Source organism: Rhipicephalus sanguineus, chromosome 1, assembly GCF_013339695.2.
Source record: "Rhipicephalus sanguineus isolate Rsan-2018 chromosome 1, BIME_Rsan_1.4, whole genome shotgun sequence".
NCBI classification, from domain to species: Eukaryota; Metazoa; Arthropoda; class Arachnida; order Ixodida; family Ixodidae; genus Rhipicephalus; species Rhipicephalus sanguineus.
Genome location: NC_051176.1, coordinates 251,132,279 through 251,144,802, shown reverse-complemented (window position 1 = coordinate 251,144,802; position 12,524 = coordinate 251,132,279). Strand labels below are relative to the sequence as shown.

The 12,524-nt window shown below is 42.2% G+C and overlaps 1 protein-coding gene across 1 annotated transcript in view; it reads left to right on the top strand.

The window, feature by feature from the left end:
• The window catches only part of LOC119377667 (oxidative stress-induced growth inhibitor 2-like), a 106,586-nt gene extending 97,799 nt beyond the window's left edge, over window positions 1-8,787 (top strand). Inside the window, 4 exon segments of the mRNA XM_049411326.1 lie at window positions 1,976-2,112; window positions 3,337-3,528; window positions 5,387-5,935; window positions 5,937-8,787. Coding sequence (XP_049267283.1) covers window positions 1,976-2,112; window positions 3,337-3,528; window positions 5,387-5,935; window positions 5,937-6,386 — 1,328 coding nt within the window. The 3' untranslated portion in view covers window positions 6,387-8,787.
• Window positions 8,788-12,524: the final 3,737 nt, after the last annotated feature.

The window sequence follows — 12,524 nt, the reverse complement described above, 5'->3', positions numbered from 1 at the left end:
AAGGCAGTGAGGACTATATCTAGCTTGGGTAATGAAGCCACAGGAAAGTATAAACCAACAATCTCTGGAGAAACATTGTAGGTTTGCTGCTGCAGACTGGGAGATTCAATATGAGATGATTTCAGTGCGCACAGGACAAAAACGAAAGGAAGTAGACAAACAAGCGCTGAGAGATTAATGTTTGGTCCATGGGTTCATTACAGCACTCATCATCTAGCAAATGAAAAAGGCCCCTATTGTAGAGTGTGTCAATGAGAGATAATCAGTGCCATAGACTTCATAAACTGCTTGCACTGACAAATGTAAGTCTGGTCAGTAACAGAGCCAATATACAGGGTGTTTCAAGAAATGTGTCCAACCTTCTCAAAAAATCAGGAAGATGCGATATTTGCTCGGGGCTTTCAGAATTGCTTTTTCTGTAGCGGCAGGAATCTTAAGGTAGTTAATGACATCATTTAGGACAGTAATTAAGAAAGTTACATTAATTAACTTTTTAATTAGTGGAGTTCGGTGATTATGTCAAATGGGAGAATTGAAGTTCTTCATGCGAGGAACCCATCCGCGCTTTGAGATTTCGAAAAAGCGTCCTCTAGTAATTGTTGTGGTGTAATGAAATTCAACCAAATGCAACGGATTTCAACAGCGAAAGCCATCGAATTCGGTTGAATTTCATTACTTCGTTATTATTACTAGATGCCGCTTTTTCAAAACCTCAATGTTGGGATGGGTTTCTGGCACGAAGAACTTCAATTCCCCAATTTGAAACAGTCACCTAACTGCACTAATTAAAAAGTTAATTAATTTAGCTTTCTTAATTACTGCCTCAAGTCATGTCTCTAACCATCTTAAGATGCCTAGCGCTGCAGAAAAAGTCATTAACTCATTTTGGACGTCTCAGAAGAATATGGCAGTTGCGTTCTTTCATGTTTCTGTTTAGGTATCGCCATTGAATTTGGTTGAATTTCATTACTTTGTAATTATTACTAGATGCCACTTTCTCGAAATCTCAAAGTTGGGTTGTGTTTCTGACATGAAGAACTTCAATTCTCCCATTTGACACAACCACCTAACACCACTAATTAAAAAGTTAATTAATTTAACTTTTTTAATTACAGGCTCAAATAATTTCTTTAACCATCCTAAAATTCCTGCCACTACAGAAAAACCAATTCTGAAGGCAGCAGTCAAATATCGCATTTTCCTGATTTTTTGAGAAGGTTGGACACATTTCTTGAAACACCCTGTATATATGTACATATGTGTAAAAGCATCACAAGATATGTGGTGGAGAGCAACACTCATCATCTAGCCAATAAAAAAGGCAACTGTTGTAGAGTGTGTCAATGAGAGATGATCAGCGCCATAGACTTCATATAAACTGCTCGGACTGACAAATGTAAGTCTGGTCAGCAACACAGTCAATGCACATGTATAAAAGCATCACAATATGTGGTGAACAACTGGCTGAGTGGACTCATTCTGTTGTGGCCCTACATTGTGATGTTTTTATAAACCTCCTCATACACATGCTTTGATACAGTTCCTCATATGGCACAAATATATTAAGAAATGAAGTTTGTGAGCATTTAACTTCAAGTGCACAATTTTATTAATTGGTAACTTTGCTAGTCATCAGTTTTGCGCAGTTCAAGGTTGGGAGAGTGGGCTGCATTGTAGAATGTAATGATGTTTCCATCTAGGCAATTGAGGGGCTGGTAATGCAGGACTTTGAGAATAGAAGGCGTCGTGTATAAGTTGATGGATTAATGCAAGTGAGTACTTAATAACATATCAGTAGCTGGTGGTTGTTAAATTTATGTGCTAGGTATTCTTTTTATTTGGGTCTCTTATTACTGTCCTAGTTGCATCACAAAGGGAGTTTCTTGAAGGCATTGCGCAACAATGATTTTTAGCAGTATGGCTTTTATTGCATATATTCGGTGCACATGATATTGGTCTGTTCTGCTCTGCTCAGGCAATGGGCCATCGGGCATCACCATGTCGTACTTCCTGGCTGGTAATTGGCCATACTACGCACCTGGTGCCTGTCACCCAAACCCGTACCTACATGCAAGACTTGAAGATAATCGAAGTCTTTCCCTTGTTGAACAGGTAAGAATAGTGAGCATGCCCACTGAACATATCTACACAGCATACTGATCATTACTGTCGTCTCCGCAGCATGCGGTTCTACTTTTATGCAGAACCTTTTTGAGGTTCTGGTTTGTGTTTCTTTACAAAATGTTTTTATTTTACTGGAAACTATGGAAATGCATTCCACTCTTGGCCACACTGACAGTGTCCTCTCCTTTCTTGTGGGAGGTGTTGATGAAAAAAATGCTGGATACCCTGGGTTCAGATAATGAACTGTTTACATTTATATTTGAATATGATATTTCAATCTGATGAAAACTTATTTCTAATTATACAATGGTATTTTGCACTGCAGTAGAATACCTCAATGTAAAATTATTTGTGATTGCTGTGGTAGATTTATGGAAGGAGTACCATGAAGTGATGCCCTTTCATACCCATAATATTTTTCAGCATTGTAAAAAGTTATTTCGGGACCAGTTGGAGCAATAGTGCCCCATGATTATTATACATAATGTATTAGCAAACACTCTAATGCTGGGAGATTCATTGAGCAGCAGGTCGTTAATAAATACAAGAAAGAGTAATGGTCCCAGTATGTTACCATGCGGCTCACCTGAGAAAACATCAGACATGAATGAGATGAGTTGCTTCTGTAAGTTAGCACATTCTTGAAAGCTTTTCTGTTATTTCCTTATGTAGTTTACTTTAGAATTCTATGTAATATTTTACTTAGACTTATCGTTTCAGTATTCGATGTCCTCGTTTTTCTACTCCTACTTGAATTAAACCCATTGTGTCTCGTACTAGGCATTTAGACGTTTTACTACAGTAAATTTTTTGTAAAATGTTTATTGTGAACAAACCCAATCAATAATAAATAAATAAATAAATAAATAAATAATTGTTGTAGGGTGACTCCAACTAAATGGCACCATGTGAAAAAAAAGCGAGTTTCAGCAGAATAAATCTTGCCACAAGCAATATTACGAAGTTTCGTAAAGGTTGCGTAAAGTATGCTTCGTGATTAGTGAGCATGAAATTTCTATCTCTTTCATATTATTTATATGAAAAGAAAGAGAAATACAAAGGAAGTGCCAATATGTATTTCAATATTGCAGACAGAAAAGAAAGCCTCGGAGCTTTAAGACTGCAGATATTCAGATGATTTGCTGTTTGTCCTTGTCTTGCATTTGTTTCATCAAATTCTGCCCACTGTTGTTCTGTCATTCTGCAATTCAGGACCTCTCATTGTTGAGCTCAGGCCTCGAGGGACGCTCGTGCAACCCAGTGTCATTGCTCTTGGACACCTTGTGCCATCCCGATGCTGATCTTGGCTCTGACGAGCCTTCCGCTCTGAGTTGGGTTCACAATCCATCCAAAGCACTGGACCACGTTGTCATTGGCAGTGGTCCACCAGGAGGCAGTTGGCAGGTAAGGCCGAAGGAATAATTCCAAAGCACACTGCCCTGGGTTTACATGGGGTTCCTGTCAGCCTCATTAACGAACTAGGACATATAACACTAAAGAATTGCCAAATTTTTGGATGACGTGAAATGCTTCAGTAACATGTTCAAAACAGAAAAATACTTGCGAAAACATTTAACGGCAGATAAAAATGCTTTATTCGTCATATTTCGCATCGTCATGTAATACCCAGGCCCACGTAGCCAGGAATTTTTTTTCATGGGTGCCCACTTGCTGAAGGCCTTGAAAAACACCCGTTTTCGTTATTTTCGGTAAAACAATCCCTACATCAAAATCTGTGGGCCTGGTAATACCCCGTACCTGGGTCATTTGATGGGTATTCCGAAAGAAATTTCTGCAACTCCAGAACGTAAGGGTTCCATTTCACTTCCTGTGGACAAAATGTACTATTCCTCGACAGTTCAATACAAACTAGATGAGGCTACCATCCTTGTGGTAGTGTTCAAAGCGCGGCACTGCATCATGTTCGTTTATAACGCGTGGGAAATGCAAAAGGTGCATTTTTCTGTTTAGTGTGCAAACTCTCATTCAATAAAAGCGCCAATCACGGAACCCGTGCTGCCATCCCTGTTTTAAATAGGAAAATACCATTTGACGATGTGGGCTCATCAAAAGCCTCTTGAAACATTGCTGAAGAGCCATGACGAGCACAGGTCGTCATAAGCACTTAAGGGGTTAAATAACGCATATGACTTCTCTAATAAGCAATGTTTGTGCATGATTTCATGTGTTTAAATTTTCAAGGCTGACAGACTAGCAGTTTAGCTCATTCAATACCTGTTATTCTACACAGTAACAGATAACGATTTCTTACTTTCCGATACACTAGACATTTTAGTCTAAGCATTCCTCCAAATTCTTGTAGTTATTGCTGAGAGGTATCAAAATGTGATGTCACATTTTGTGGCTGAGTGACTTTTTCTATCTTGGAGTTTTCTATATTTCTCTGTCACTCTCAAGTCATAATTTTGCTTTCATAATGTGTAAGTGAACTAAGTCAGTGCCATCTTCTAGCAATAGACTTCTGGTTGAAACAATTTCACAGTAGTGTTGATAATAGCTGCTGTTGCTGTACTTATTAAAGCAAAAAAGAAAGAATTGCATATATTCAATAACATTTGCTTGCTGGGGAACCTTTGAATTATGTGTGTGTGATGCATTGCCAGTTGTGCTACGGTGGTGGTCATTCTTTCGTCCACTTTCTTGGGTATTTCTGAATCCCCAAAACTGGGAGTGTTAGCCAGTGCCACTCATAGCCACGACAGTGGAAGGAGAAAGTCCGTTTTGCCAAATGGCATCACATAGCGCGTGACCTTTATGAGCTGGCAGCTGACCTATACCTCGCATTCTACCTAACAGCATCACGCCTACTGGGATCGAGACTCTTGCTGTGAAACGAACGAAAGAAGGGGACTGGATCAAGGGTTCAGTTATTGTTAGACACAGTCCATATGAAGCTAGCAGATAATAAAGCCAAGAAAAGCATGGGGAGCATTAGTACTATATGCAGTTTTTAGTTTAAGTGCAGGAACTATTCCGTAAAGGGAAATTAACGTCGACGAAAAAACAAGTTGCCACTGGTACGGGCTGGACCCACAACCTTCACATATTATGTGTGTGATTTTGTGAGTATTTAATAACGGGCACTAATATTTAGGAATGTTGAGCCAACAGCGGTGGCCATAGGCAGTCTTCACTTATGTTATTTGAGACAGGAGCTTGTTTTGAATGTGCTGGCATTGCCACATATTTCTTTGTCTATGACAGAGAATTTTTTTCAGTTCTGGCTTTTACTTCTACGCAGAGGATGGATGGTGGCATCCTCACCATAAGCCTTGGCTCTTGGATGGAGCTGCCGGACCTGACCTTCAAGGAGTGGGACTCGTCAAAGCCACTGCCTCCACAAGGCTCCCCCAACTGCCAAAACCGTGTGTCAGTGCAGCGAGTGGCCCAGTACTACCGGGACTATGTGAACCTCAAGCATCTACAGCATTACTTTCGGAACTTTGCCTCCGTGCAGTCTGTGCGGCCTTGTAAATCTGAAGATGACCCTAAAGGGGGCCGCCTGTGGGAAGTCAGGGGTGTAGACAAACAGACTGGGGCCACTTTCTGCTATGTGACACCGCATGTTGTGCTAGCAGCTGGCCATTACGATGCACCAAGGCGACTTGATGTTCCAGGAGAGGACTTGCCTTTTGTGTCTCATGATTTGGGCCAGCTGGAAGTTCTTTTGCGTGACACCAAGAGTTCCATCAAGAAATTAGCTGTTGTAGGAAGTGGGTTGTCAGCTGCAGATGCTGTGATTGCAGCGCGTTTCCATGGTGTTGATGTTTGTCATGTGTTTCGCAAAAAGGGTGGATGATCCTGAGCTGGTGTTTAACCAGCTGCCACGGTCTATGTATCCAGAGTACCATAAGGTACACCAGATGATGTCCTCGGCTGAGCATTACCCGGGCTACAAAGCATATGCCCATTGCCAGGTGCGCTGCATCCACCGTGACGGTCGAATAGAATTAGATTCGCACTCAGAAATTCGAGATGTCTCCCATGTGCTGGTGCTCATTGGATCCCACCCAAACCTTGACTTTCTGCCTTTGGCAGGTACACAGTTAGGCCTGGTAGCTGGGCTGCCTGTAGACTGCAGGGCTAACCCAATTCAAATTCACCCATACACTCACGAAACTGAGGCTCTCAAAGGCATCTATGCTCTTGGGCCTCTTGTTGGGGACAACTTTGTACGATTCCTCCAGGGAGGTGCACTAGCTGTGACGGCGCACATTTGGAGGAATGTGGGTGGCACCTAAGCCTCTCTGGCCTACAGAAGGTATGGGAACAAGGCCTCAAAAGCTACAAAAATCCCTGTGAGCTGGGCTCTATAGCAAGGATGGCTCGCATGTCGCTGCATGTTGTTGCGTGTGACCATGTTAATGGGCCATTTACCATGGGGCAGCTCTGCCCTGCCAGGCGTTGCAGCCCAATCATGGTACAAAATGGTTTCTGACCAATGTAGGAACTAGTCTTTATTTTTTATCTATCTAGTATGTTTACTGCTGTTTTTCAGCAGTGTTGCTGTGTAGGCCACTGATGAATTCGTTTTTTCACTCTTGTGGTTGCCATTTCAGTTAAATAGCACAGCGTGACTTTTGTTACTCTTTTATTAGAAACATATTTGAAATACTATAGAATAGGTGCATGTACCATTTGTGATCCTTGTAATACTGTTTTTAGTTCAGGTTTATGCTCTCACTATGACGCAGGTCTGATAAAAATTGGATCACAATGGTTCTGAGATACCACCGTGATAGACAAGATTACCCCACTTCACTTGTTGTTTGTTATCATTTCTATGTTTATTTATTTTTCATCCATATTGATTTCTATACACAGATAGATTTTGCAATTTGCTAAACTCGAAAAACATCCTTTTTGGAAGGCGTTTACGAATGTGCGTTCTTGTACACATCACTGGTCTTGTAGTCCTGCAACATATAGCTGCACTGTGCATATTCATTGTTCACTGCAAGATCCTGTACAGTTATCATAGGCAAAGTTGCAAGTTGTACTGCGCCTACATAAATGTGTTGCATGGGTGCATACAAAAGGCAATCTGCTGACAGTGCCACTTACAAACCAGTGCTCATTTTCTATTGTAGTTTCACAAGAATATATGCTGAATGAGTATAAGTACGCATGTATGACATCAATATTATAGAGTTTGTTGGGCTGCCCCTGGTAGCTAAAGCAGTTTTTGTTGTTTGTGTGTGTGCATGTATGCATGTGTGCATGTATCACATGCATGCATACCTGCACAGTGGGTCATGTTGAGAATTATATAAAGTGTATCATTCCCTATTTGGTGCTTTGCACTTGGCAATTGAATTTGTTCTCTGTGGAAGGAAAAGTATTTGCCATTTACTTGAATCTACACTGGCTGACTTCACTGAGGATTGTAATTGCTCTGAAGCTTCTCGTATCTAGTGTTCGTATGACCTGCTCAACATGTAGGATGTAGTTGCATTACATTATGACAATTGTAGATCACTTGTATATTGCTGAAACACTTTCCTGGTCAAATTGTTATACCTTTAAGCTGATCAGCAGTGTTAAAGTACTGCATAGCTTCAAGGAATACTGTGATACAAACTTATAGCGTCATTTTTATAGTGTTTGAGTCTGCCTGGAGCTGTACACAGTTCAGTGTGGTACTAGCTGTGACATTCAGCAGTGGGAGTGACATGCTTGCAGCCAGCACCATGTAGGGGAAAATAATTTTTTTTCAGGTGCTGATTATTATATCCACAGCTGTGGCGCAAACAGTATAGTTGTGAGTGTAGGTTCATCTAGACCACCTTTACATCTTAAAAAATTTTGTAAGTCCCTTTCTTTAGAACAAGAACTGCCCTTCTAGTATTTGGATGAAACCGTGCAGATAAAAATTTTTGTTTAAGCTAACGGGCTAAAGTGAGCACAGTGGTGTCTAGATTTAACTTAGCTGTACATGCAGCTGAGAACATTGTGAAATTGTGGACATTGTTAAATTAATGTTCCTGTGTTTTGTCACTCCTGTAGTCCACATTCAGGATGAGGTAATATCAATAGAAATTCAAGCAGTAGGTGACTGAATTTCAAGCGTGACTAAAATGCTGTCATTTTATGTAGTCACAAGTGCACTACTTGAGCTACAGAATTTATATAACCAAAGCAACATCGCCATCCTGCAAATGTCTGGCCTTCAGTTTTGTGGTGCAACATGCAGAGCACATTTTCTCATCAAAACCTGTCATACACATCAGCATGATTCACACGTTTTTTTAGCATATGCAACACTGCACTTACTATGCTAATCACAACAAAACAGAAAAAGGTATCCCAACAGACATTAACTGTTGTACGTATCAAGTTAACTTATTTTGTGTCTAAAGAAAATGTCACAGTTACCTTTAACGCCGCATTGGAAAGTGTTCTTTCCAAATTGTAACAAATACCACCTCTCTCCCCCACCCCTTGCCTTTATTTCCTTGGGACACTGGTAATGTATCCCAACCTAGAACACCTGGGTTTGGTGGACTTATGAACATAACGCTTCAGCTGTTGCGGTTGCTAGTAAGCCCACAGATCTCACGAGGCAGTCGTTCTGCATTTCTTTTTTTATTTTATCTGTTTTTCTTTTAGCATGGATAAAATAAAATCTGAATGCTCATGCCATTGCATGGTAATCGTGTGCTAAAATGTGTCCTATGTTCGTGGGAGTGCAGTCACGATCTCATTAACTCTGCAGAGGCTGATGAGATGAAGCTGCCGGGAGCAGACACAAGCCTGTAGTTTGTTCTCACTTGCATGTTCCTCAGTATCTTTGGGGGACCAAATGGAACGTATTGAGCAGGAGTACCGGTGATACGCCAGGTAAACAGATGGCGCAGCAGCGGGCTTTATTGTGCAGTTTCTTCGCCTTCATGTGACACTCGCAGAGCTGCCTGATGTGCATAACCTCTCTGAAAATTTCTTAAAGCAAGACTTCACAAAATAAAACTCAATAACCTAGTAAATTAAGATCTCGTTTCATTGGAATTGCTTCGGGTCACTCCAGAGAGTACGTCACAAGTATCTCGTGTTGCATTTTTCAGTTCTGTCCTTTTTTTCTCAAGAGCCTGCGCTTTTGTTTTTGCCATCTCACAGTGCTATGCACAACAGTGCTAGTGTCACCATGACCAAGTAACCACTGATATATGTGGAACAGCCAGCGAAAATTTAAATTTATTGAAAGATATAAATGGAGACATATGTACGAGCTAGGGTGGTCTGAAAAGTTCTCGGCCTGATGTAGAAAAAAGCGTTTTGGACCTTCAAAATAATTTTTATTTTTCAACATAGTCTCCTCTCAACTCTACACACTTGGTCCATCGATGTTCCATTGCCAGGATTCAGTCCTTAAAATGACTTTGTGGAAGTTCTGAAAAGTACTCATCCACAGCAGCAATCGCTTCTTCATTTGATGAGAAACGTTGCACACCAAGAAAGATTTCGAGCTTTGGGAACAGGTGGTAGTCCGACGGGGCCAAGTCAGGAAGAATGGGGATGGGTACTCCAACAATTCGTACTTCAAATCGTGCAATTTAGCCATTGCAAGATACCCTTTGTGCACCGGTGCATTGTCTTGATGAAGGATGATTTTCTTCTTCTGCAAACCTGGCCTTTTCTCACGAATTTTCTGATCCAATTGAGTTAAAAGGTCAGAATAATACTCCCCAGTTATGGTTTTGCCCTTTTCAAGATAATCCACAAGCAGAATGCCTTTAGCGTCCGAAAAAACAGAGGCCATCACCTTTCCTGCGTAGGGAACTGACTTGGCTTTCTTTGGTGTAGAGGACCCGGCTTCAGTCCACTGCTTTGATTGTTGTTTAGATTCCGGTGTGTAATGGTGAATCCAAGTTTCATCATTGTTATAAATCTGCGCCAAAAGTCCGCTGGATTTTTGTTATACAGCTCCAAAGCATGCTGTGACATCGTCACGTGGTTCCGTTTTTGCTCAGGAGTAAGGATGCGCGGCACCCATCTTGCACAGAGCTTGTTCATGTGTAGTGCATTATGCAAAATGTGACCTACACGTTCCACTGAGATGCCAACAGCCTCGGCAATTTCACGCAACTTCACTCTCCTGTCTTCCAAAACCATATCGTGCACACGGTCAATCAATTCAGGAGTTGTACTTTTTGGGCGCCCTTCGCGCGGATCCTCTTCAATGCTCTCTCTTCCCCGCTTAAACTCAGCAGCCCATTTCTTGACTGTGGAGTATGAAGGTGAATCTTGCTGGTAAACTTTAACAAACCTTTGGTGAATTTCATTCGGAGATCAACCTTCTTTTACAAAGAACTTGATCACCACACGGTACTCAAGCTTCTCTGTGCCTTACGGTGCTAAACCCACTGTGATAGACTGTCAAAGCCAAACTGCTAATTGGCACTAGATGGCGTATCATCTCAGACTTGCGGAGACTTGCATGAACATGCACATGAGTGCTGCAAGTTCTATCTCGGGTGATTCTTATTGAGGCCAAGAACTTTTCAGACCACCCTCGTAGTGTGCACTAAGAATAACCATTAAAGGGGCCATGAACCACTTTTCCAAGTAATGATCTAATGACCTCAGTATCGGAGTGTACTGCCTCCCGAATCGATTGCCGCAAAAATTTCTCGAATCCGTCAAGAATGAGCGGAGTTACGGGGGTTTGGCGCACGCTCCCAGCGCTTTCTCTTTTTTCTCGTGCCGACGAGCGCACTGGAAGCTAGACAGGGAGGGATGGCATGGGGGAAAGAAGTTAAGTCGGCGCGTGTCATGAAACGCGATCGCTCTCCCGCTGTGATTCGCTTGCGCGATTGCGGCTGCCGTGTACTGAGGAGTGCGGCGCCGGCAAGTGGCGGCACCCCGCGGCAAGAAGCGCATCTGATCCGAACGCCGCTCTCGATTTACGTCGGCTATCGGCCAATAAGCATGCTATGTCTCTTGCGACGTAAACGGACAGATGCCCCGCCCACCGACGAGAGTGAGAACCGGCCTCTGTTTGAAAAGAGGGTGCCTGGGGAAACGGCAACTTCGCGATCCGCTTGTGGCCATTACGCGGCGCGCACGACTGTAATATTTGGCAGAGCAGTTCATAGCCGTGTCAGCTTTCCGCAGGATGCGTTTTTTCAACCAGCCCAAGGGGTGCTTCATGACCCCTTTAATAGATAGCTAGCTATGTTGGATTTATGATGAATGTGCAACATACAATTATGAATGCCTATTTAAGCATTGTGTCTTGCCTGTGCAACTTGAAAATGAAACATAAAATTTACTTCTGTATCTTACTTCAACCTATACTAATTTTACATTACCTACTCCCCTATCTATTCTGTACCCTCCCTCTGGCAAAAAAGAGTGTTCTACACTCGCAGCCTTGGCTATAAGTGGCGGCGTCTAACACTCCCAGGGATTAAATGTGCAGAAATATCCAACAAAGTGGACGGGGGAGTGCTCTCCATCATGGCTTAGCTGGTAGAGCATCGGACGTGTAATTCGAAAGAAAACAATTTGTTTTCTTTCGAACTTGTGCTTAAGCTTAAGCTTTGCAACAGATGAAAAAATGAAAACGAAGCAATGACATGCTTCCCTCAATGGCCTGCCTTTGTTCCCTGACCTTCCGGGGGTAAAAATGGGGAGTAAATAGATCTTGGAATGCATCATCGCTGATCCTCAGCCACCATTATCGTGAAAATGGTCATGCATGGCCATAACATTGCACATTATTTTTAAGAACGGTAAAAGCACCCTAGAAACAATGACAGAAATAAGGCACACACATGCACACACAGTGCTTTTACCACTCTTAAATATATGGACTACAAATGTGCCTAGATTGCCACCTTGGTGAACTTGCACTTTAAGCATTATGACGATACAGGTCTAAGTAAAGGTATGGGGCAGACTTGGCGGCCCCCGTCAGATGATTGGGGGGGGTGAGGTGGCCACCCCCCCTGACCCCACGTGTGCACACCCCACCGAAAGAAGGGGTGTTTTTTGTCCACTTTAATTCATTTCAATTTGTCGTAAGTAAACTACAGTTTAAAAAACCTAATAATGTCCCCTATGCTTTCCTTGGCTTAAGTGTCTGTTGGTTTCATTGGGTTGTGTCACACAAAGAAACGAGCCCCTCGAACAATGCCCTTTCTTTCGTACATACTATCCACTTGGTCACTAAAGGAGAAGTCGCCACTGCAGTCGCATTTTGATGGAGGCGAAATGCTAGAGGCCTGTGTACTTAGATGTAGGTGCGCATTAAAGAACCCTTGGTGGTTGAAATTATCAGAGCCCTCCACGCAGCATGTCTCATAATTGTATCGTGATTTTGGCATGTAAAACCCCAGAAATTAATTGAAGTAGAAGTTGTGATACAATTGTGCACAATA